This window comes from Cebus imitator, unplaced genomic scaffold (genome assembly GCF_001604975.1).
Source record: "Cebus imitator isolate Cc_AM_T3 unplaced genomic scaffold, Cebus_imitator-1.0 Scaffold68, whole genome shotgun sequence".
NCBI classification, from domain to species: Eukaryota; Metazoa; Chordata; class Mammalia; order Primates; family Cebidae; genus Cebus; species Cebus imitator.
Genome location: NW_016107383.1, coordinates 9227619 through 9251744, shown reverse-complemented (window position 1 = coordinate 9251744; position 24126 = coordinate 9227619). Strand labels below are relative to the sequence as shown.

The window sequence follows — 24126 nt, the reverse complement described above, 5'->3', positions numbered from 1 at the left end:
CATGTTGACCAGGATGGTCTCGATCTCTTGACCTCGTGATCCACCCGCCTCGGCCTCCCAAAGTGTTGGGAGTACAAGCGTGAGCCACCGCGCCCGGCCTTACTTTGTATCAAAGTAAGTGAAGAAGGCATTTTTACTTCCTCTGATGTGGATATTACTATTTCTATTTTCCCCAGGGAAGCCTTCTCTGCTTCTTTTCTAGAAGCCTCCTGCAGTATACTCATATGCTTCCTGATACTTCCTCTCTTACTGCACTGATCATAGTTATTCTGAGTAATTGTTTACTGTTTGTTTTCCTTGCTTCACTGCTAATACCTGAAACACCAGAGACTTTCTGTCTTGGTCACCATTGCATCATTACTGCCTAACACAGTGCCTTTCACGTGGTTGACATTCAGCAAATAGTTGTTGAATGACTTTGTTGAATTGAAGAATCTTGGTTTTATAGGTGTGAAAATTGACGTTGAATTGAGTAGCTTTTCCAGGAACCTATTAATTGACAAAGGTGACTGCAAAACCTGTGGTTTTACCCTATCCACAATGCCTTTATGAGTTAATTACTCTGGACCTGGGCCTACTCTTCCATAAAAATGGGACAGTTGTACTAAGATCCTTGTTTCCTTCAAACATGACTTTATAATAACTCTGAGGATACCTTTGTTTGCTCTTTGATCTATTTTTAGATTATACATATTATGTAGAATTGAGCTTTTGGACCAAATCTTGAAACTCTTTTGGGACTTCTCAGTCTCTTTTTAGAAACATGTTAAATAATACACTGACCTTACCTTGTTAGCAAAACCATGGTAGATTATAGTGAGCAAATCATCTTTTCTTTTCTTTCTTTTTTTTTTTTTTCTTTTTTTGAGGTAGAGTCTCTCTGTCGCCCAGGCTGAGTGCAGTGGCTCAATCTTAGCTCACTGCAACCTCCACCTCCTGAGTTCAAGTGATTCTCCTGCCCCAGCCTCCTGAGTAGCTGGGATTACAGACTCTTGCCACCATGCCCGGCTACTTTTTATATTTTTAGTAGAGGTGGGGTTTCACCATGTTGGCCAGGCTGGTCTTGAACTCTTAACCTCAAGTGATCTGCCCTTCTCGGCCTCCCACAGTGCTGAGATTACAGGCATGAGCCACTGCACCGAGCCAGTATGTTTAAGTTTTAAGGCAAAGGCTTTTACCCACATATGAGAACTCTTCAAAGGTGGAAGTGGGGATTATAAGCATAGAATTTGGAATTCCAGTACAATGGGATTTGGTCAGAGAGTAGTTTAGCCTCTGCCTCCTCCAGCCAGATAGCTCTTCTTTTATCTGTTTTGTACTGGGATCTCTCACAGCATTTTGTTTGAAGAAAGGGCTCCCTTGCTTAAAACAAAAAGTTTGAAAACTACCACTTTAAGGAAAAAAGAGTTTCAGAAGAAAATCCTCTTGCCTTCCAACTATTAGTATATCCCAATTAAATATAGTCTCTCTCAGATTCCAGGAAAATAACTGTCACAAAATAGCTTACTCCTCTGCCTTTCAACAATTCCCTTTACTGTCCAAATATACCTTTGGACTCATTTATTACTTTTCCACTTATTACTATGTTTTTAGAAATAGTATCTTACCATGTTGCCCAGTCTTGAACTCATAGACTCAAGGAATCTTCCTGCCTTAGTTTCCTGAATAGTTGAATTACAGATGTGTACCACCATGTCTGGACCACTTATTTAGAGCTACTTAGGGAATTCCCTGTTTCTAATGACAAAAAATGATCAAACATCTGTGTTGATTCTTGTAAAAAATAATGGTAACCACTATTTGATTAAAAAATATTAGCTTAGTTTATAACATTTAGTTAAGAAAAGTTTTAAATTTCAGTGATTTCTTTATAATAGAAATCAACGGTGTTTTAAAGAAAAAACAATGATACCCTTGAGAGTAGGATTTGGATTATTAATACCACTATTATTCTTTTTTGTTGTTGTTTTGTTTTGAGATAGAGTCTCACTCTGTCATCTAGGCTGGAGTGTGGTGGCATGATCTCTGCTCACTGCAACCTCTGCCTCCTGGGTTCAAGTGATTCTTCTGCCTCAGCCTCCCGATAAGCTGGGATTACAGGCTCGAGCTACCATGCCAGCTAATTTTTTGTATTTTTAGTAGAGACTGGATTTTACAATGGTGGCCAAGCTGGTTTCGAACTACTGACCTCAAGTGATCCGCTTGCCTCGGCCTCCCAAAGTACTAGGATTACAGACGTGAGCCATCATGCCCGGCTGTCACTATTATTCTTAAACTGATGCTCTTTATTTGGTAATATGAGAAATTAGGGAACAAAGGACATTAAGTCCAACTTTCCATCTGATACTTGGATGTGTATTTGAATAATTCCAGTGAGGAGGATCTCACCGTCCTTCAGAGTTAGGGTATTCTCTCTTGGCACTGCTCCCTTTCCTAAAAATGTCTCTGCATTTGCTGACTAGATGTATTGTCTCATAGGGACCTGGTTTTACTTTATAACTTTTTTTTTTTTTTTTTTTTTTGAGACCGAGTTTCACTCATGTTACCCAGGCTGGAGTGCAATGGCGCGATCTCGGCTCACCGCAACCTCCGCCTCCTGGGTTCAGGCAATTCTCCTGCCTCAGCCTCCTGAGTAGCTGGGATTACAGGCACGTGCCACCATGCCCAGCTGATTTTTTGTATTTTTTTAGTAGAGACGGGGTTTCACCATATTGACCAGGATGGTGTCGATCTCTTGACCTCGTGATCCACCCGCCTTGGCCTCCCAAAGTGCTGGGATTACAGGCTTGAGCCACCGCGCCCGGCTACTTTATAACTTTTGAAGCAAACTCTCTTCTCCTCCATTCAGCTAGGATGCTAGTAAATTTAAAATAGCTCTAATTTGTGGTGGAGAATACATTAAATCACTTACCCATTTTATTCATTTTCATTTGGATTAGACTTCAGAAACATAAACTTTACTTTAGCATAAAACTTTAGACTGGGCTCAGTGGCTCACGCGTTTAATCCCAGCACTTTGGTATGCTGAGGTGGGTGGATCACGAGATCAGGAGTTCGAGACCAGCCTGGCCAACATGGTGAAACCCCGTCTCTACTAAAAATACAAATATTAGCCAGGCGTGGTGGCAGGTGCCTGTAATCCTGGCTACTCAGGAGGCTGAGACAGGGGAATCACTTGAACCCGGGAGGCGGAGGTTGCAGTGAGCCAAGATTTTGTCACTGCACTCTAGCCTGGGTGACAGAGCAAGACTCCATCTAAAAAAAAGCCTTTATTTTATACATTTTAGGTATAAACTTTATTTAAATATATTCGTATGATCTTAATTCATGTTTTCTTGATGATTCAAAGTTATTGTGAATTTCAGCTCCTTTTTTCTATGGTGATGCCTGCAGGCCCTATTGAGTTTTGTAGGAATATTTTCCTGTTCATTCTTGTCAATTTAATAAACATTTAGTGATTACCTTCCTGAATTCAGGCTTCTTGTATGCAGTTGGGAATGCAGACATTAATGAGATGCCAGCCAAAATAGCTCAGTTGGGAGAGTTTTAGGCTGAAGATACAAAGGTCCTTGGCTCAATCCAGAGTTTTGGGGACTTGACTTTATCTCAAAAAAAGCTGTGTCTCAGTCTCTTTGTGTTCCTATAAAGGAATACCCAGAGCTAGGTAGTTTAGAAAGATAAAGGGTTTATTTGGTTCACAGTTCTGCAGACTGTACAAAAAGCGTGGCACCTGCTTCTGGAAACGGCCTCAGGCTGCTTCCACTTGTGACAGAAGATGATGGGGAATGCATGTGTGCAGAGATCACATGGCAAGAGAGGAAGCAAGAGAAGTAGGGAGGCGCCAGACTCTTCCTAACAAGCAGCTTTTGCAGGAACTGATAGAACGAGAATGCATTCATTTCTACATGGACACCACCAAAGTGTTGCAAGGGATCCAACCCCATGACCCAGACACCTCCCATTGGGCTCTACCTCCAACATTGGGGATCAGATTTCAACATGAGATTTAGAGGGATCAAACATCCAAATTATAGCAAGCTGTTATTTAAAAAAAAAGAAAGAAACACAGTATCTACAGTAAGGAGACCACAGGTATGGATGGTGGTGCAGGGACAGAAATGTAACACTGTGGTAAGTACTAGACTAGAAAATAAAAAAATAAATGGGAGGAAATGGAACCAAATGAAAGGGAGAAGGTGATGTCTAGTAGGGGGTCTCCAACCCTGGCACCATGGACCAGTACCAATCCATGACCTGTTAGGAACTGGGTGGCACAGCAGGAGGTGAGAGGTAGGCAAGCAAGCATTACCGCCTGAGCTCTGCCTTCTGTCAGAGTTCAGCAGCAGCATTAGATTCTCATAGGAGCACAACCCTATTGTGACTGCACATATGAGGGCTCTAGGTTGCACACTCCCTGTGCGAATCTAATGCCTGATGACCTGAAGTGGAACAGTTTTAGCCCAAAACCATCTTATCCCCCCGTACCTCAGTACATGGAAAAATTGTCTTCCATGAAACCAGTCCCTGGTACCAAAAAGGTTGGGGACTGCTGACCTAGAGCATAGACAGATCAATACATCAAATGTCCTAACCTAAGGAAGGGCCTGAGCAAGGCTCTGAAAGTACACTGAATGTCTGTGGAATGGCAGGCATTTCTGGTGAAGCTAAAGCATAAGGAAATAGGAGGAAGGAGAAGGCTGGCAAGAAAGGAGGCAGGAAAGTGAGGTTAGACCAGGTTGTGAAAGGAATTACATGTCCCGCAAGGAGTTTGAACTTTATTCTTTCAGCATTGGCGACCTATATCAGGAGATTGATGTGATTAGATATGTTTTATAACTTCTGGTAGTATTGTAGCAAGTACTAAATAATGTTTCTGATAGGCTGGGTTTGGTGACTCATGCCTGTAATCTCAGCCTTTTTGGAGGCTGAAGTGGGAAGATCACCTGAGGTCAGGAGTTTGAGACCAGCATGGCCAATGTGGTGAAACCTCGTCTCTAGTAAAAATTCAAAAAGTAGCCGGGTATGATTGTGTGTGCCTGTAATCCCAGCTACTCGGGAGCCTGAGGTAAGAGAATCGCTTGAACCCGGGAGGTAGAGGTTGCAGTGATCATGCCATTGCTCTCCAACCTGGGTTGCAGAGCAAGACTCTGTCTCAAAAAAGAAGTATTTCTGAAACTTTGTTTTATTCATCCTCCATCTTTGCTATTTTTGCTATACTTGAAGCATGCTTTTGGCTGATGAGATAGACCAGTAGGAAGAAGAGGACGTAACTAATGGATTAAATTTCTTTCTTTCTCTCTTTCTTTTTTTTTTCTTTTTGAGATGGAGTCTCACTCTGTTGCCCAAGCTGGAATGTAGTAGCACAATCTTGGCTCATTGCAATCTCTGCCTCCCAGGTTCAAGCAATTCTCCTACCTCAGCCTCCCAAGAAGCTGGGACTACAGGCACCTACCACCACGCCTGGCTAATTTTTGTATTTTTAGTAGAGTTGGAGTTTCACCATGTTGGCCAGGCTAAATTTCTTATACGCTTATTGGCCATAATAGTATCTGTGAATGTTTTTTATAGTGTTAAAGTTCCTCACTTGTTAACGTTGCCACTTCACATTAATAATAGTGTGCTTGCCAAAGCAGGCCCTTTCTCCCTTGCCTTTTAATATATAGCTGGCAAAAAAGTTCAAATAAATAATCTTGTGTCTGACTCAAGGTAAAATCTTAACCTTCAATGAGTTGGCTTGAAAACAGCTATTTTGATCCTTAGAGGACATTTTTCCTGATTCCTACCTTATTCTAGGTTTTTATAACTGAGCTATCCAGCAACTTCATATAAGTGAACTGTAACTATAATTTGTTTAAAAGATCATACTCATTTTAAAACATTTTTAAATTTATTTTAATGTAGGTGATTGGAGTTGTGCTTCAAAAATTTCAGCAATTCAGCAGTATTTTATCTGCCAACAATAAGCTCTTTACTTGATTGCACCATGAGAAAGCTGCTAACGAGACTTATTGAACACAAAAATGGACTTGAAGAACCAAAAGCCATTGTTTTCAAATGAAGAACACTGAACAGTTTTAAGCCTCGATGCTTTTTAATCACCACTGAGCTTCTCCTCATAACATCAGAATGGCAAGCAGACGAAAATCAACAACACCTTGCATGGTCCTTGCCAGTGAACAAGATCCAGACCTTGAGTTGATATCAGATTTAGATGAAGGTCCTCCTGTACTTACACCTGTAGAAAACACCAGAGCAGAGAGTATTTCAAGTGATGAAGAAGTTCATGAATCTGTGGATTCTGACAATCAGCAAAATAAAAAAGTTGAAGGCGGATATGAATGTAAATATTGTACTTTTCAAACTCCAGATCTAAATATGTTTACTTTTCATGTGGATTCAGAACATCCCAATGTAGTGCTAAATTCATCCTACGTTTGTGTTGAATGCAATTTTCTTACCAAAAGGTATGATGCACTTTCTGAGCATAATCTGAAATACCACCCAGGAGAAGATAATTTTAAGTTGACTATGGTCAAACGTAATAACCAGACAATCTTTGAACAAACAATAAATGATCTGACTTTTGATGGTAGTTTTGTTAAAGAGGAGAACGCAGAGCAAGTGGAATCTACAGAAGTTTCTTCTTCGGGAATATCTATCAGTAAAACTCCTATCATGAAAATGATGAAAAATAAAGTGGAAAACAAACGGATTGCAGTTCATCATAACTCAGCTGAGGACATTCCTGAAGAGAAAGAAAATGAAATCAAACCAGACCGTGAAGAAATTGTAGAAAATCCAAGTTCTTCAGCTTCTGAATCTAATACAAGTACTTCCATTGTAAACAGAATACATCCAAATACTGCCAGCACAGTAGTGACACCAGCAGCAGTTCTTCCTGGATTAGCACAGGTGATAACTGCTGTATCTGCCCAGCAGAATTCTAATTTGATTCCCAAAGTCTTAATCCCTGTTAATAGCATTCCCACCTACAATGCTGCACTGGACAACAACCCCCTTTTACTTAACACCTACAACAAATTCCCTTATCCAACAATGTCAGAAATTACGGTTCTTTCTGCGCAAGCAAAATATACAGAGGAACAGATCAAGATATGGTTTTCAGCCCAACGTTTAAAACATGGTGTTAGTTGGACTCCGGAGGAAGTAGAGGAGGCAAGAAGGAAACAATTCAATGGAACAGTGCATACTGTACCTCAGACCATAACTGTTATTCCTACACAGATTTCTACAGGGAGTAATGGTTTACCATCTATTTTACAGACATGCCAAATAGTTGGTCAGCCTGGTCTGGTCCTTACTCAAGTAGCTGGAACAAACACCTTACCAGTTACAGCACCTATAGCCTTGACAGTGGCAGGGGTTCCAAGTCAAACTAATGTACAGAAAAGCCAGGCACCTGCTGCTCAGCCTACTGCAGAAACAAAGCCAGCAACAGCAGCAGTTCCAGCTTCTCAAAGTATCAAACATGAAACTGCATTGATAAACCCTGATTCTTTTGGCATTCGGGCAAAAAAGACAAAAGAGCAACTGGCAGAATTAAAAGTTAGCTATCTTAAAAATCAGTTTCCCCATGATTCAGAAATTATCAGACTTATGAAAATAACAGGTCTGACGAAAGGAGAGATTAAAAAATGGTTTAGTGACACAAGGTACAACCAGAGAAATTCAAAGAGTAATCAGTGCTTACATCTCAACAATGATTCCTCTGCCACCATTATTATAGACTCCAGTGATGAAACCACGGAATCCCCTACTGTTGTTACTGCACAGCCTAAGCAATCCTGGAATCCTTTTCCTGACTTTACTCCCCAAAAGTTTAAAGAGAAAACTGCAGAGCAGCTTCGTGTCCTTCAGGCAAGTTTTCTCAACAGCTCTGTGCTTACAGATGAAGAATTAAATAGGTTAAGGGCACAAACCAAACTTACCAGAAGAGAAATCGATGCTTGGTTTACAGAGAAGAAGAAATCAAAAGCTTTAAAGGAAGATAAAATGGAAATAGATGAAAGTAATGCAGGTAGTTCCAAAGAAGAAGCTGGAGAAACTTCTCCTGGAGATGAATCTGGTGCACCTAAGTCAGGGAGTACAGGCAAGATATGTAAAAAAACACCTGAGCAGCTGCACATGCTTAAGAGTGCGTTTGTCCGGACACAGTGGCCATCACCAGAAGAATATGACAAGTTGGCCAAAGAAAGCGGGCTTGCTAGAACAGACATAGTTAGTTGGTTTGGGGACACACGTTATGCTTGGAAAAATGGAAACTTGAAATGGTATTACTACTATCAGAGCGCCAATTCAAGTGGTATGAATGGTCTGTCTTCCCTTCGGAAAAGAGGGAGAGGGAGACCCAAAGGACGGGGAAGAGGAAGACCGCGTGGGCGGCCTAGAGGAAGCAAAAGAATTAACAACTGGGACAGGGGACCATCACTCATAAAATTTAAAACTGGAACTGCAATACTTAAGGATTATTACCTGAAGCACAAGTTTCTTAATGAGCAAGATCTTGATGAACTTGTTAACAAATCACATATGGGATATGAGCAGGTCAGAGAGTGGTTTGCAGAAAGACAGAGAAGATCAGAATTAGGTATCGAATTATTTGAGGAAAATGAGGAGGAAGATGAAGTTATTGATGACCAGGAAGAGGATGAAGAAGAGACAGATGATAGTGATACTTGGGAACCCCCTCGACATGTGAAACGGAAGCTTTCTAAATCAGATGACTGAAATGTAAGTTATGCAAATTTTTAATCTGCATATATGTTCATCAACCACATGCATTTTGAACAGTCACCTTGTTGTAACAGTCATCTTCACTTTTGATAGTTTTTTCTGAAGTAGTTTTTCTTTTCCCTAATAAGAAGACTAGGTACCACTAATATAGCCAGGACATAAATGATTATCATGTGTAGTTTTATTATTAGTAGTATATTATGTAGAGTTTAATGTTGTCTTAATTGTTGTTTTTCGTATGAATTGGACTTTTATTTTTTTTACTTTGTTTTGAAGGAAAGTTACCCAATCTCTATGAAGGGAGACTGGTGGGCAGGGGGGAATTCCCAAACAAATGCTAAAGATAACTAAAACATATTTATTGCAACACCCCCTTGACTAAAGTCATTTGTTGCCTATTTAAGGAAAGAATTAAAAAATGAAAATTTAAAAGAAGGGGAAAACTACACCAAAGGAAAGACTTACCACAGGGTTGAGGATTGCGCAGTTTTAGGAAACTAGGTGAAAATGGGTATCTTTATTTCTTCATTGCATTGCTCCCAAAACTTTAGATTTTTAACTAGAGTTTAAAATGCTTTATGTTTTTATGAAATTACTCAGTATCCTTTTAGTGATTTATAAAATTACTCAATATCTTTTTCCGTTAAAAGTAAAAGATCTGTTCTAGGACATATATAAATTAATGTTTGGTTAGGTGGCATCTGTCTTTGAAAATTGTGATATAAATTATTTCTGTCTTAGAGATCAAAAGGTAAATAATAGATTTGATATGAACCCAGTTGCTTAAAATACCTTTTCATTCTTTGGTATAAAACAAACCTACCAGCACTAACATTGTATTTGTTTTAAAGTATATCTCTGTAGTCTTAAAAATGCAAATAAATGTGGCTTAAATTTAAAAGGTTTTGGTATGTTCCTTAAATCTTAGTTCTTTTATAAATTGGATTAATTACAAATCAGATACCTGCTTTGGAGTTAGGAGTTGAATTCCTAATACTTCTGGAATTTAATAACATAGTTTTATTCTTCTCTAGTCTCTGTTTTGGAGTATTCCAGGATAAAAGTACATTGTTTTGGAAACAATGCAGTTGTCATGAAATGTTTATGTATGTCTGTCAGTAGTCCAAATAACATCGTGCTATCAGAAATGACTGCAGTGCTCTCAAACAGTAAGGAGGGAAATGAGATGTAAATCCTCATTATTATGTTACATGGGAGCATGCTTACTTATTTCCTTGGCTTTTTGCATCAGTATCCCATCCCCTACTTCTGTGCTCTCTGATTCTATGCAGTTTTTCCTTAATTCCCTCATGTCTTCTCTCTGGTTTTATTTATTTTTAACAGTTATTTATAGAGAGCTTAATATGTACCAAGCACTATTCTTACTGCTTGGCAGTCCTTTTTCAGGTTTTCTCCTTGTTAATATTTTTAAAGGGATAACAGATGAAACTAAAATTTTACCTATTTTAATAAGCAGTATAAATATCATTCCAGGTTATACGGTTTAATGTAATCATTTTAAGTTATAAGAAGCTAAACAAGTTGTGTACAGCTTTATCCTGAAGTGCAGCTCTCCATTGCTTAATTTCAGAAATCTTCAGAGCAGGCTTTCTTCTGACCCAAATACATAAAATATTTTTAACAGGCATTTTTTTTATTGCTAAACATAAGAATGTGCACTCAGCCAAGATTAAATCAACAAATTTGTTGCTGCAGCGAATGTTGTTGTTGTAACCTCTGCAATGATTTTTTTGGGATTTGCAGTCTTCTAAAAATAATGTGAATTTTTTGGTACAGTTTAATTTGACCTTTAAGTTTGTGTAGATAATTCTTATGTTATATATTAACTGAAATGGATACTAATTCTGGTCAGAAAATTCATCTAAAGCTACAGTTTTCAAAAAAATTGTATGATGTGTGCTATCCATGCACTGTATTAGTCTGTTTTCACACTGCTGTAAAGAACTACCTGAGACTGGGTAATTTATGAAGAAAAGAGGTTTAGTTGACCCTTCTGCCAGCTTAACAGGAAGCTTGACTGGGAGGCCTCAGGAAACTTACAGTTAATGGCAGAAGGCCAAGGGGAAGAAGGGGAAGCAAGCACATCTCACCATGACGGAACAGGAGAGAGAAAGCAAAAGGGGTATTCCACACAACTGTCAAACAACCAGATCCTGTGAGAACCCACTCAATATCATGAGAACAGCCAGGGGAAAGTCTGCCCCCATAATTCAGTCACTTCCCACCAGGCTCCCTCCCCGACACTCCCTGATTAAAAGTTATGCGACCAGGCATAGTGGCTCACACGTGTAATCCCAGCACTTTGGGAGGCCAAGGCGGGTGGATCACGGGGTCAGGAGATCGAGACCGTCCTGTGGCCAACGTGGTGAAACCCTGTCTCTACTAAAATACAAAAAACTAGCCGGGCATGGTGGCATGCACCTCTAGTCCCAGCTGCTCAGGAGGCTGAGGCAGAGGAATTGCTTGAACCTGGGAGGTGGAGGTTGCAGTGAGCCGAGATCATGCCACCACACTCCAGCCTGGTGTCAGAGTGAGACTCTGTCTCAAAAAGAAAAAAATGTTATGTATGGGCTTATACAATTTCAAATGTAAAAACAGCCTATTTACATATGTTGAAACAATAAGATTTTGTGGTATCACTGTCCCTTAATAATTATTATTCAAGATTTGGGTGGGGACACAGCCAAACCATATCATATACTTTTGTGGTAGTATAGAAGCATGCCTTGCTTTATAAATACACAAAAGTCTAAATTTATAAAACATCAAGCTATTGACTTAGTAAAATAATTTTTCACTTATAAGAGGATTCACCATAGCCTTCTCTAAATAGTTATTTCTTTATTTAAATATTGTTCAATTTACCAAAAAAGTTACCAAAACTTTCCCAAAATAGTTATTGCAGAAAGTAAGGTATACATGTATATCTTTTAAACCTTGTATAGAAATAGAAAAAGTCATTTAAATATTGTTCAATTTACCAAAAAAGTTACCAAAACCTTCCCAAAGTAGTTATTGTAGAAAGTAAAATACATATATATCTTTTGTACCTTGTATAGAAATAGAAAAACATGCAAGTCTTTAGAGTTCATAGTCTGCTTATTACAGATACTGACAATAAAATATATACTCCCTGCTAATAAAATTTTAAATAAATTATTACATAAATGTGATAAATATTTATAAGCAAGCTTAGCATATGAAGAAATATATATATAGATAGATGAGTTGCACACAAAGTCTAGTGTATTATATAAGATGTATGGCAGGTGATCTCAATATTAAGATGTATTTTTATGAATAATTGATATTTTTGTTTCTAAAAGTAGTAAAAATTAAAATACGGTTTCCTTTAAATTTTCAGTTTTTTATGATGTTTTTCCTTTATAGCTGCCTAAAACGTTGAAGGAGAATCAATTCTTCAACTCAAGATGTCTGATTTACTGTGAATTGGCCTAATCTTTGATGACATTGAAAACGTTTTGGGGCATACACACTCAAAAAACAGGATCCAATACCCAAAAGAAATGGAACTTAACGTTGTGCCAAAGTTAAACTACTGCAGTTGGTGGAAGTTCTGCAATGTAAATAGAACACTAATTAAAAACAACTTGTAAAAATTCAATTTAAATTTTAATACAGTACATTTTTATTCTAATATGATGGAGACATTCGTAATCTTAGACTTTCAGAGGGGGTTTAATGACCACTAGAGCTTGTCCTCATATTTCGTCCAGCTTAATACTGTGTGTCTAGTAAGATGGGCTATATTGCCTCTGTTCTTTGAGATGTGATTAAGCTTAGAACTTTGAGTGACCAAACATTTTACAGAGCAAAAATTGTTAGGAATGGGTTAAAAAAAAAAATCAACTGATTTATTACGATGTCTTATGTATCAGACCCGGCACTAAGGTTAAAAGTTGTGCATGGGTTTATAAAGTTTCAAATGTAAAAGCAGCCTATTTGTATATGTTGAAACAATAAGATTTTGTGGTATCACTGGCCCTTAATAATTGGATCTTTCTTTAAACACATTTATGGATACCACTGTTTCTACTGTTACTTATTCCATTAGAAGCTGATTTGCTTTTTATTAAACTGAAGGTAATGAATTCTGAAGAAGGAAAATAAACTGCCATGATAATTTGGATAGGGTGAAACTTTGAAATAAATACTGCACCAAAAATGTGGAAAAGAATCATATAGTAAATATATACTTAGTGTTTTCTTACAATCACATGGAAATCAGAAATGTTTGTACAGGTGTCAGATCAGAATTTTTAAGAGTTATCTTTCAGTGAAATTCTACTTTTATAACAATTTCAGTGAATAGAGAAAAAATTCTGAACTGATCATAATGAGTTAAAAGTTAGCTTTTCACTTATGAATCATGGGAGTGTTAACTGTTAACTCTTGCTGTATCAGGAGACTGAACGTTCATACTGACTTACAAACTTTGTAAAGACTGGTGCTGTTCATTCATGTTGAGAAGAACCCTTTCTTTTGTGACTATAGGACCATTTTTCAAAATGCGCTTTCTTCGTAGAAGAAATGTTCAGTTTTAATTAGCTTTGGATTTTAACGTTTTTCTGAATGACCGGATGTAGTAGGCTTGGCCAGTTTATTTTCTCTAATTTAATGAATAATAAATATTAAGCTTTTGGTTAAATGTTTTTCAGCCATTGAAAATGTTATGAAAAAGCCTTGAATATGCATGCTGCTTTCATTTTTATAAACTTTTTATTTTTTAACTATAGCTTTATTAGTAATTCCAAAATGCTGCAATGTAGCTGATTTCCTCACTCAGACAGCTGGCTTTGTGGGTGGCTTTTTTCATACTACTGTTAACTTTTTAAAAAAAGCAATGTAAAGACTGTAATGCACTAAGCTTTTTTTTTTCTTTTACACGTTTAAAAACTTCTTAAAGCACTCTGTAATATAATGATTAAATTGCTCCCTTTTTTAAACCATTGCTAATGTGGTCTGAGTTTTGTTTAACAATAATTTTAATGTTCTCAAAATTTGAAATGTCAAGTATTAGAAATGAAGCCTTTGAATATATTCATGTTTCCCTTGCAATATGTTAACTCTGTGTAGCTGTAAATAACTATTAATAAATTTCCCTCATCTCTTTTATAGGCTTGATAAAACTCTTCTCTGACATTTGCTAGCTTTTAAATATATTTATTTGACAGAGCAAAAGAACCCTCTTCTTCTGGTTGATTGTGTCCTTGAATACAAAATAAAAGTTAGTAGTGATTAGTAGTTTACAGTGACTTTTTTCATTTTATTAACAAAGTCAATTTTTCAAAAATTGTAAAATATATGTCACATACTATTTACCATCATATCAGCTTTTAAGTGTAAATTCAAGGGCATTAATTATGTTCATAATGCTGCACAACCTTCACCGCTGTTTCCAAAAGTTTTTCATCAACCCAAACAGAAACTTGCAACCATTAAGCAATAACTCCCCACTGCCCCAGCCCCTGGTACCTCTGAATTTGTGTATTCTTGATCTTTCTTTTTCTCTTACTCTGTTGCTCAGGCTGGAGTGCAGTGGTCCAATCTCAGCTCACTCCAACCTCAGCCTCCCGAGTAGCTGGGATTACAGGCATACACCACCATACCCAGCTAGTTTTTGTATTTTTAATACAGATGAAGTTTCACCTTGTTGGCCAGGCTGGTCTTGAACTCCTGACCTCAGGCGATCCACCCACCTTGGCCTCCCAAAGTGCTGGGATTATAGGCATGAGCCACCATGCCCAGCCTACTCTTGATATTTCAAAGAGGTAGAACCCTACAATATTTTTTGGGTCTGGCTTATTTCACTTACCGTGTTTTCAAGGTTCATCCATGTTGTCGCATATATCAAGACTTTGTTTCTTTTCATGGGTGAATTATGTTTTATTATATGTGTGTGTGTATACACATGCACTTCCCCCACACATTTTGTTTATCCATTTATCTATTGATGGAAACTTTTTTCCCCCACCTTTTGGCAATTGTAAATAATGCTGCAGTGAACATTGGCATACAAGTATCTGAGTACCCATTTTCAGTTCTTTTGAGTATATCCAGGAGTAGTATTCCTGAATGATGTGGTATTCTGTGTTTAATTTGTTGAGGAGCCACCAAACTCTTCCATAGTGCCAAAATGTTTTCTGAAGCGTCTATACCATTTTACATTCCACTAGCAATATACGGGCATTCCAGTTTCTCCACATTTTTGCCAACACCCTTCATTTTCAGCTTTAAAAAGTCATTATAAACCCAGCGCAATGGTCTGTGTCTGTAATCCCAGCTACCAGGGAGGCTGAGGTGGGAGGATCATTTGAGCCTAGGTGTTAGAGGCCAGCAAGAGCAATACAGTGAGACCCCCATATCTAAAAATAAAAAAAATTATAGCCATCCTAGTGAGTATGAAGTGGTGTCTCGTGGTTTGATTTGCATTTCACTAATGATGAGTGATATTGCCATTAGGAAAATTGGATTGCCTTTTTCTTGTTGCGTTTTAGTTCTTTATTCTGGATGTTACAGCTTTATCAGATATAGGTGCTTCTTGACTTACAATGGGGTTTGTCCTGATAAAACCATTGTAATTTAAAATTTTTGTAAATTTTGCATTTAATACCCTGATAAACTCATCATAAAATTGATCATAAATTATTACTATTATTTTTTGAGACGGAGTCTCACTCTGTCATCCAGGCTGGAGTGCAGTGGCACCATCTCAACTCACTGCAACCTCTGCCTCCTGGGTTCCAGCAATTATATTGTCTCACTCTCCCAAGTAGCTGGGATTACAGGTGCCCACCATCACGCCCAGCTAATTTTTGTATTTTTAGTAGAGACAGAGTTTCACCATGTTGGCCAGGCTGATTTCAAACTCCTGATCTGCGCACCTCAGCCTCCCAAAGTGCTGGGATCACAGGCATGAGCCACTGTACCTGGCCACAGTCAAATTACAATTACCCTAGTGCCTCTCTGTCAAATGAGGCAGTGGTGTATAACTCTGGGTTCCAGACCACTGGTCCTTAGTAGTGATAGGAACCTTGGAACTGTTTTCATTATTGCCAGAGGTCCAATGCTATTCATGTTTTACCTTTCCTCAGGCTTCCCAAGGTCGTAACAGCTGCTGCTTTGCTTTCAAGTGGAATTCTAATGTAGAACAATGAGGCAATGCTGGTAGACTTAGGCTGGGTAGAAATTTGGATTGGCTGTTATATAGGATCTGGATTCTTTTTTTTTTTTTTCAGACAAGGTTTCACTCTTCTTGCCCAGGCTGCAGTGCAATGGCGCGATCTTGGCTTACCGCAACCTCCACCTCTACTGGCATGCACCACCAAGCCCGGCTAATTTTTTTTTGTATTTTTAGTAGAGACGGGGTTTTCCGTGTTGGTCAGGCTGGTCTCGAACTCCCGACCACAGGTGATCCGCCTGCCTTGGCCTCCCAAAGTGCTGGGATTACAGGCGTGAGCCACTGCACCTGGCCTGGATTCTATTTTTTAAAGGAAAATGAAACAATTACTAGTTAATAAATGCAGTTTTATTTTATACACAAATTCTTCACAACGTTCAGGGAGAAACTGAAAGGATCATTAGTGGTAAAAAGGCTGGAAAGACCCGAGCCCAGGAATCCTTTGCCTCTAAAGGGCAAAGAAGTACATTTTATCCATCAGCACCCTAACACTTCCTGACCCTTTCAGAAGAAAAATGTTTTTAAATGGGTCATGATGAATTAATTCATCAGTAACTAATGCCTGGAGGCTGTTCAGGTGGAGTCTCCCACCCCAGGCCGCTGGATAAAAGAGCTGGTTCTAGATTTTGACAATAATTAGCAGAGAGGTGGATTCTGAAATCTGGGGGAATTGATTAGATTCCCCTAGGGTGGGTTTATGGAGGAAAATGTTGGGTTGGCGAAAGAACACTGAACCTGGTCAACATGAGAGAATTCCTCTCTACAGAAAATACAAAAAATTAGCTTGGGCGTGGTGGCCCGTGGGAGGCTGAAGTGGGAGGATCACTTGAGCCTAGGAGGTTGAGGATGCAGTGAGCCGACATTGGGCCTCAGCACTCCAGCCTGGAAGACAGAGCGAGACGCTGTGTCAGAAATAAATAAAAAAAATATTTTTTTTTTAAAAAGAAACTTCCTTCAGCACTGCCTGAGAAGGAAGAAAGAAAGAAAGAACGAACGAATGAACCCTGGCAGACAAATAAATGGTGGAAGAGGAATTGGTGAGAGTGAAGAGGGATAGGAAAAAAATCGGGGAAAACCTTTATGTTTATTACCTACTGAGTAATATGGCACAATATTGTGCTGTACAATATTGGCTAGTATTTTGTCAACAATCTCTACTTTCTAGAGTCAAGAAGTATCTTAAAAGTATAAGAATTGTAGTAAATGTTAGTCTTAGAATTTTGAGATTTGCTGTTCTCCAGGTCCAATGAATGCTCCCTGATCAAGGCTCCCCTGGTATATTTCTGTATCTTCTCTTTCATAAATGCGTGAATGACTCGGGTCTTGATTATTGGTGGTAGGGTCTCTTCTCCAGAAGCATGGAGAGTACGAACTCATTTCTGAATTTCCTAACTTTCAACCACGTAATTACTGAAACTGAACAAGTTAACCTCTCCAAGCTCCAGTATCTTGCAAAATAGGATTTGCAAAATGGGAACCACTGTGCCTTTCATAAGGTGGTTGTTAGCCGAAAGGAGAAAATGTGCTTAACACAGTGCCAGGAATGCACAGTGGTTAAAACTTGGTACGTGCACCGGGCACAGTGGCTCATGCTTGTAATTTCAGCACTTCGGGAGAACGAGGTGGGCAGATCGCTTGAGACCAGGAGTTTGAGACCAGCCTGGGCAACGTAGTGAAACCCTGTCTCTACAAAAAATACAAAAATTAGCTAGGCATGGTGGCGCACGCCTGTAGCCCCAGCTACTCAGGGGGCTGAGGTGGGAGGATGGCTTGAGCCCAGGAATTCGAAGCTGCAGTAAGCCATGATCGCGCAACTGTGCTCCAGCCTGGGCGACAGAGTGAGACTCTTGTCTCAAAAAAAATTTAATTTTAATTTTTTTTTTTTTTTTTTTTTTTTTTTTTTTTTTTTTTTTTTTTTTTTTTTTTTTGAGACGGAGTTTCACTCTTGTTTTCCAGGCTGGAGTGCAATGGTGTGATCTCGGCTCACCGCAACCTCCGCCTCCCAGGTTCAAGCGATTCTCCTGCCTCAGCCTACCGAGGAGCTGTTATTATACAGGCTTGCACCACTGTGCCTGGCTACTTTTGTATTTTTAGTAGAGTAGGGGTTTCACCATGTTGGTCAGGCTGGTCTTCAACTTTCGACCTCAGGTGATCCGCCAGCCTCGACCTCGCAAGGTGCTGGGATTACAGGCGTGAGCCACCGCGCCCAGCATTTTAATTTTTAAAAAGGTACCTGCGAGTTTTAAACAGCTACTCTGGGGCCAGCGTGCTTTTTGATGCGTTCCGGTAAGGACCATTCTGTCCATCTCCTGACACGGAGAAGTCAAACCCTCAGTCCTGGGGTTCGGTCAGTTAGCGGGCCAGATAATCATCTCACTCAGCTCAACCACTACTCCCAGGCATCAGCGGCCACGTCCCGCGTCGCCCTCAAAGACTACAAGTCCCAGCATGCCGCGCTCTGGGCCATAAATACCCGCTCCTTCCGGCGGGCCCCACCTCCTCTTTGCCCTCGCCGCGGGCGCGCGATGGATCCCGGTTGCTGGTTGTTCGGCGGCGAGTTCGAGGACTCGGTGTTCGAGGAGAGGCCGGAGCGGCGGTCAGGACCGCCGGCGTTCTACTGCGCCAAGCGCTGCGAGCCGCAGGTGAGAAGCTGGGGCCTCTTCTCCTCATCCAGGAGCCCAGGCCTCGCTCTCCGCGGGATCTCCGCCTCGGCCCCTCCGCCCGCGCGAACGCAAACCCTGGCAGGTTCCAGCGCCCGCCGCCTCCCCCGTCGTCTCTCCCCTTTCACGGAGAAAGCGGCCTTCCCAGGCCCCATCCCGGCTCCACGCGCTAGAATCCCCGCGTTATCAGCGGCTTGACTCTCACCTGGCATTTGCCAGGCCTGGCCACGGCCGGCTGGTCTCACGCCCCTGCCCTGAAATCCCCCGGTACCTCCGGTTTTTCTTCACTGCTCCTGCAGCCTGGCAGTTAGGACCCCTAAAACAGTGACGTCCGGCAAACCTGCTTGCCCCTCCGTGTTCAGCTGGCTCCTCCTGCCTGTACCAACCCCCCGCTGACGGTCAAAGACCTTCAGTTATATCCGTTTTTCAAGGCACATCTTAAATGTCACCTCCTCCAGGAAGTCTTTTCTGATTTCCTCTTCCAGCCAAATATTTTCGTCTTTGGCTCCCTTCCCTTCATTTAGCTTCTATTTAAAGCACTTGTCAGTATTCGCATAAAGTCTTGAGACCCGGAGTGCTAAACCTAACAGTTTTTATTCGTAATAGGGACTCCGCGAAGATTCTTGAACTAGTAGAGTATTGCTTCCTATTTTGTGAGTGTAAATAGCTCATCAGTCAAAAGGGATATTTATGGAAAACGGATATTTATGTTCCGGGCAGTGTGGTGGGCTCCTTTGCATGTGTTGTCTCATTAGTTCCTCACAATTGTACTGACAAGATGCCAGGCACTCAATAATTACTGAATTGTGTTTTTGTTTATTTCGGTTACATTTTCTCCTTATCACATGTGATCTTTCAAAGTTACCTCAGCCCTTGATCCCGTAGACTCAAAACGGGGTGGGCTTGGAAATCACGTGGCAGAGCATTAAAAAACTCTGGTTATGTGATAGGACTCTTGAATTCCAGTATTGGCTTTAGAAGGTGTCAGCTCCTTATTTGTCCCTTCAGAAAAATAATACATGCTGACTCACAGAGTTATTGTGAGAGTGAAATGAGATAATGTACATGAAAATGCTTTGTCAGATCTGATGTGCTGTACAGGTGCATAGAATTCTAAAGTCAAGTGAGTGTGTGTGTGTGTGTGTGTGTGTGTGTGTGTGTGTGTGTGTCTGTCTGTGTGAGGGAGAGAGAGAGATGGAATTTGGCTCTTGTTGCCCAGGCTGGAGTGCAATGGCTCGATCTCAGCACACTGCAACCTCTGCCTCCCGGGTTCTTGCAATTCTCCTGCCTCTGCTCCCAACTAGATGGGATTGTAGACGTGTGCCACCAGGCCTGGCTAATTTTGTATTTTTAGTAGAGACAGGGTTTCTGTACTGTTGTTGGCCAGGCTGGTCTCGAACTCCTGACCTCAAGTGATCTGCCTGTCTCAGCCTCCCAAAGTTCTGGGATTATAGGCGTGAGCCACTGTGCCTGGCCTTGTTGTACATTGTTTATTCAATAGTCAAGCAGTCTTAGTCTCACTTTCCTTTTTATTCATAGCATTTAAATCAGTAGAAACGCAAAGTATCCCAGGTGGGCAGTCCCTCAGACTTCTCTCTTGCAGGCTTTTGGTATTTGGTTGCATTGGAGCCTCCTTTTAGCCTTAATTTCTATCTCCTTTGCTAAAATTCTAATTTTTTGCCATTATGACATTTTCATAATAGCACCATATCTATAATTCTTCTTTCCTATGCCCTTTTTCTACAGGAAAGCATATCTCATTTTAAAGAACCAGTGTGGGCGGGGTGTGGTGGTTCACACCTGTAATCCTAGCACTTTGGGAGGCTGAGGCGGGTTGATCACCAGGTCAGGAGTTCAAGACCAGCCAGGCCAACATGACGAAACCTGTCTCTACTAGAAATGCAAATTAGCTGGGTGTGTTGGCACATGCCTATAATCCCAGCTAGTTGGGAGGCTGAGGCTTTAACCTGGGAGGCGGAAGTTGCAGTGAGCTGAGATTGTGCCATTGCACTGCAGCCTGGGCGACAAGAGCAAGACTCTATCTCAAAAAAAAAAAAAAAAGGAAAGCATTTTAAAGAACCAATGTGGGCTGGGTGCAGTGACTCACACCTGTAATCCCAGCACTTTGTGAGTCCAGCGTGGGCTGAGGCCGGAGGATCTCTTGAGCGCAGGAGTTTGAGACCAACCTGGCCAATATGGTGAAACCTTGTCTTTATAAAAATTAGCCGGGCGTGATGACATGCACCTGTAATACCAGCTACTTGGGAGGCTGAGGCACAAGAATTGCTTGAACCCAGGAGGTGGAGGTTGAGTGGGCCAAGATCACACCACTGCCCTCCAGCCTGGGCAACAGGGTGAGACTGTCTCAAAAAAATAAATACCAAAATAAAGAACTAGTATGAACTATGCTAGATAAATGTAGGTTCCCAGACACTACAGCCGTATGTATTGAAAATGCTGTAGATAAAACCATACGCTTGTGTGCTGCTTTTCTAGAGAGGTCTCATGTTATTGGTGTGCTTATTACCTGTGATAATGTTTGCTTTGGTTTATTATTAAATTTAGTTTTTTTTTTTTGAGTCGGAGTTTTGCTCTTTTTACCCAGGCTAGAGTGCAATGGCGCAATCTTGGCTCACCGCAACCTCCGCCTCCTGGGTTTAGGCAATTCTCCTGCCTCAGCCTCCTGAGTAGCTGGGATTACAGGCACACGCCACCATGCCCAGCTAATTTTTTCTATTTTTAGTAGAGACGGGGTTTCACCATTTTGACCAGGATGGTCTCGATCTCTTGAGCTCGTGATCCACCCGCCTCAGCCTCCCAAAGTGCTGGGATTACAGGCGTGAGCCACCGCACCCGGCCTAAATTTAGTTTTAATTGAGACAGGTTCTTACTCTGCTGCCCTGGCTGGAGTGCTGTGACCTGAACACGGCTCACTGTAGTCTCCATCTCGCAGACTCAAGCAGTTCTCCTACCTTAGCCCCCCAAGTACCAAGTACACCACATCCCACATCCGGCTCCTTTTGTTTTTGTTTTTCTTTTTTTTTTTTTTGCAGAAATGAGGTCTCCCTCTGTTGCTCAGGCTGGTCTCAAACTCCTGGACTCAAGCAATCCTCTTGCCTCTGCCTCCCAAAATGCTGGGATTACAGGTGTGAGCCACCACACCTGGCTTTTTTTTTTTTTTTTTAAACACAGGGTCTTGCTCTGTCTCCCAGGCTGGAGTGCAGTGGCATGTTGGTGGCTCACTGCACCCTCAGTCTCCTGGGCTCAATCAATCCTCCCAGCTCAGCTGCCTGAACAGCTAGGACTACAGGGCATGTCACCACGCCCAGCAATTTTTTTTTTTTGAGACAGTCACCCATGCTGGGGTGCAGTGAGGTGATCTCTGCTTACTGCCACCTCCACCTCCTGGGTTCAAGCAATTCTCTTGCCTCAGCCTCCCAAGTAGCTGGCATTACAGGCATGTACCATCATACCTGGCTACTTTTGTATTTTTAGTAGAGACGGGGTTTTGCCATGTTGCCCAGGCTGGTCTTAAACTCCTGGGGTTAAGCTATCCACTGGCCTGGGCCTCCTAAAGTGATGGGATTATAGGCTGGAGACGCTGCAGCGGGCCTGCCCAGCTAATTTTTTAATATTGTGTGGAACTAAGGTCTCTCACCATGTTGCCTAGGCTGGTCTCAGACTCCTGGCATCAAGCATTCTTCCTACCTGGGCCTCCCAAAGTGCTAGGATTACAGGTACAAGCCCCTGCACCTGACCAGCTTATGATCATTTTAATAAAAATGGAGCCATAATTAAACCAGTGTGTTTCTCCCGAGTCTCATTTTGAAGTCTTTTTGTGAGGTTTAATCAGTTATATTGGAAATTGCTTCTGAATATGAGGTAGAAAGCATAGCTTCACTCTGTAATAGACTGTTTTCATGATTTCAAGTGGTTTTATGAAGAAACGGAAAGCAGTGATGATGTTGAAGTGCTGACTCTCAAGAAATTCAAAGGAGACCTGGCCTACAGACGGCGAGAGTATCAGGTAGAATTGAACATACAGAAGATGGTGGGGCTTGAAGGGGCTCTTGTTTTATCAATGACAGCACATGTAAATAACAGTGTGCCAAGTGAGTGTGGTGTTTATGAAGGTGAATTCAATCTTTTGTGATGCGTATTTATGATCTGAGGCTCCCGCGTTTCTGTTCTTTTCTGCTTGGCTCTGTATGATTTGTTTTGTTTCCTGTAACTCCAACAGAAGGATCTCTTTGGGGCCCTTGTAGGTTTATTCCCCAAGGTTCTGTATCTCCTCATTACTTGGGATCCTCCAGCACAGATATCTCACAGTGACACAGGAGCAAATCACCCCAAGATGTGTAAGCAAAAGGAAGAACTAACAACTAGACGCTAGGTTACGTGTGTATCTCATTTCATCTTCATAAGAATCCTGTTTTTATTTTGCTGATGAAAAGGTTATAAAGCAAGTTAGTGGCAAAACCTGAATTCAAGGTGTATTTGGTCCCGGAATGTTCTTTCTACTATACCGTGGTGCTTTCCATGGTAGTGGTGGTTACATTCTCTAGCCATTCCTTGTCTACCTTTTAGGGAAATAGGATTGACTACATGTATTAGTCCATTTTCATACTGCTGTGAAGAAATGCCCAAGACAAAAAAAAAAAAAAAAAAAAAGAGGTTTAATGGACTCACAGTTCCACATGGCAATGGAAGCCTCACAGTCATGACCGAAGGTGAAGGAGGAGCAAAGTCACATGGCAGCAGGCAAAGCAAGTGTGTCCAGGGAAGCTGCCTTCTATAAAACCATCAGATCTCGTGAGACTTACTCATTGCCATGAGAACAGCATGGGAAAAACCGGCCCCCATGATTCAGTTACCTCCCACCAGGTCCCTCCCATGAGGCATACGGGTTATGGGAGCTGCAATTCAAGATGAGATTTGGGTGGGGACACAGCCAAACCATATCACTAGAATACTGAAATCTTCTTTAATTAATTTAAATATTCATTTAATTCATTAGTTATAACATTACTTTCCACCTAGGGAAAAAAAATCATCCCTATTCTGAATCCTTTTTTCTGTAATATTTCCACCTTTCTTTTCTTTATTCAACAAATAATTTCCAGAAAGCACTGCGCGAATATTCCAGTATCTCTGAAAAATTGTCATCAACCAATTTTGCCATGAAAAGGGATGTCCAGGAAGGCCAGGCTCGGTGTCTGGCTCACCTGGGTAGGCATATGGAAGCGCTGGAGATTGCTGCAAATTTGGTGAGTGGTTTTATTGCTTATTTTCACACACATTCCTATACCAAGCATGGTCGAATGGTTTATTTTCTGAAAACAAAACAAACGTCTTGCTAGTAGCAAAATCTTGGGTTTGGATAAGCAGAAGAAAATTGTCAGGGGTGTGAGAGCTTTATTATGATGAGCAACTTGGAGTCTACACATAATCATTTTCTTGTAATATTTTTCTTACATCGTGCTCAAAATT

At 40.8% G+C, this 24126-nt stretch overlaps 2 protein-coding genes across 8 annotated transcripts in view; both read left to right on the top strand.

The window, feature by feature from the left end:
- ZHX1 (zinc fingers and homeoboxes 1) overlaps nt 1-14045 on the top strand; it is a 29647-nt gene extending 15602 nt beyond the window's left edge. For 2 of the 5 annotated variants that reach the window (XM_037739331.1, XM_037739330.1), the window contains exons 3-4: nt 5902-8751; nt 12166-14045. In XM_037739331.1, coding sequence (XP_037595259.1) covers nt 6127-8748 — 2622 coding nt within the window. In that variant the 5' untranslated portion in view covers nt 5902-6126 and the 3' untranslated portion in view covers nt 8749-8751; nt 12166-14045. Of the gene's footprint in view, nt 1-98; nt 115-5901; nt 8752-12165 lie in introns of those variants that run through there. The other 3 variants (XM_017530730.2, XM_017530729.2, XM_017530731.1) reach the window with 2 other exon arrangements.
- Nucleotides 14046-18452: 4407 nt separating this feature from the next.
- CUNH8orf76 (chromosome unknown C8orf76 homolog) overlaps nt 18453-24126 on the top strand; it is a 51553-nt gene continuing 45879 nt past the window's right edge. The window contains exons 1-3 of one of the 3 annotated variants that reach the window (XM_017530727.2): nt 18453-18618; nt 22568-22663; nt 23760-23903. In XM_017530727.2, the coding sequence (XP_017386216.1) occupies nt 18502-18618; nt 22568-22663; nt 23760-23903 (357 nt within the window). In that variant the 5' untranslated portion in view covers nt 18453-18501. The remainder of the gene's footprint in view (nt 18619-22567; nt 22664-23759; nt 23904-24126) is intronic. The other 2 variants (XR_005200705.1, XM_017530728.2) reach the window with 2 other exon arrangements.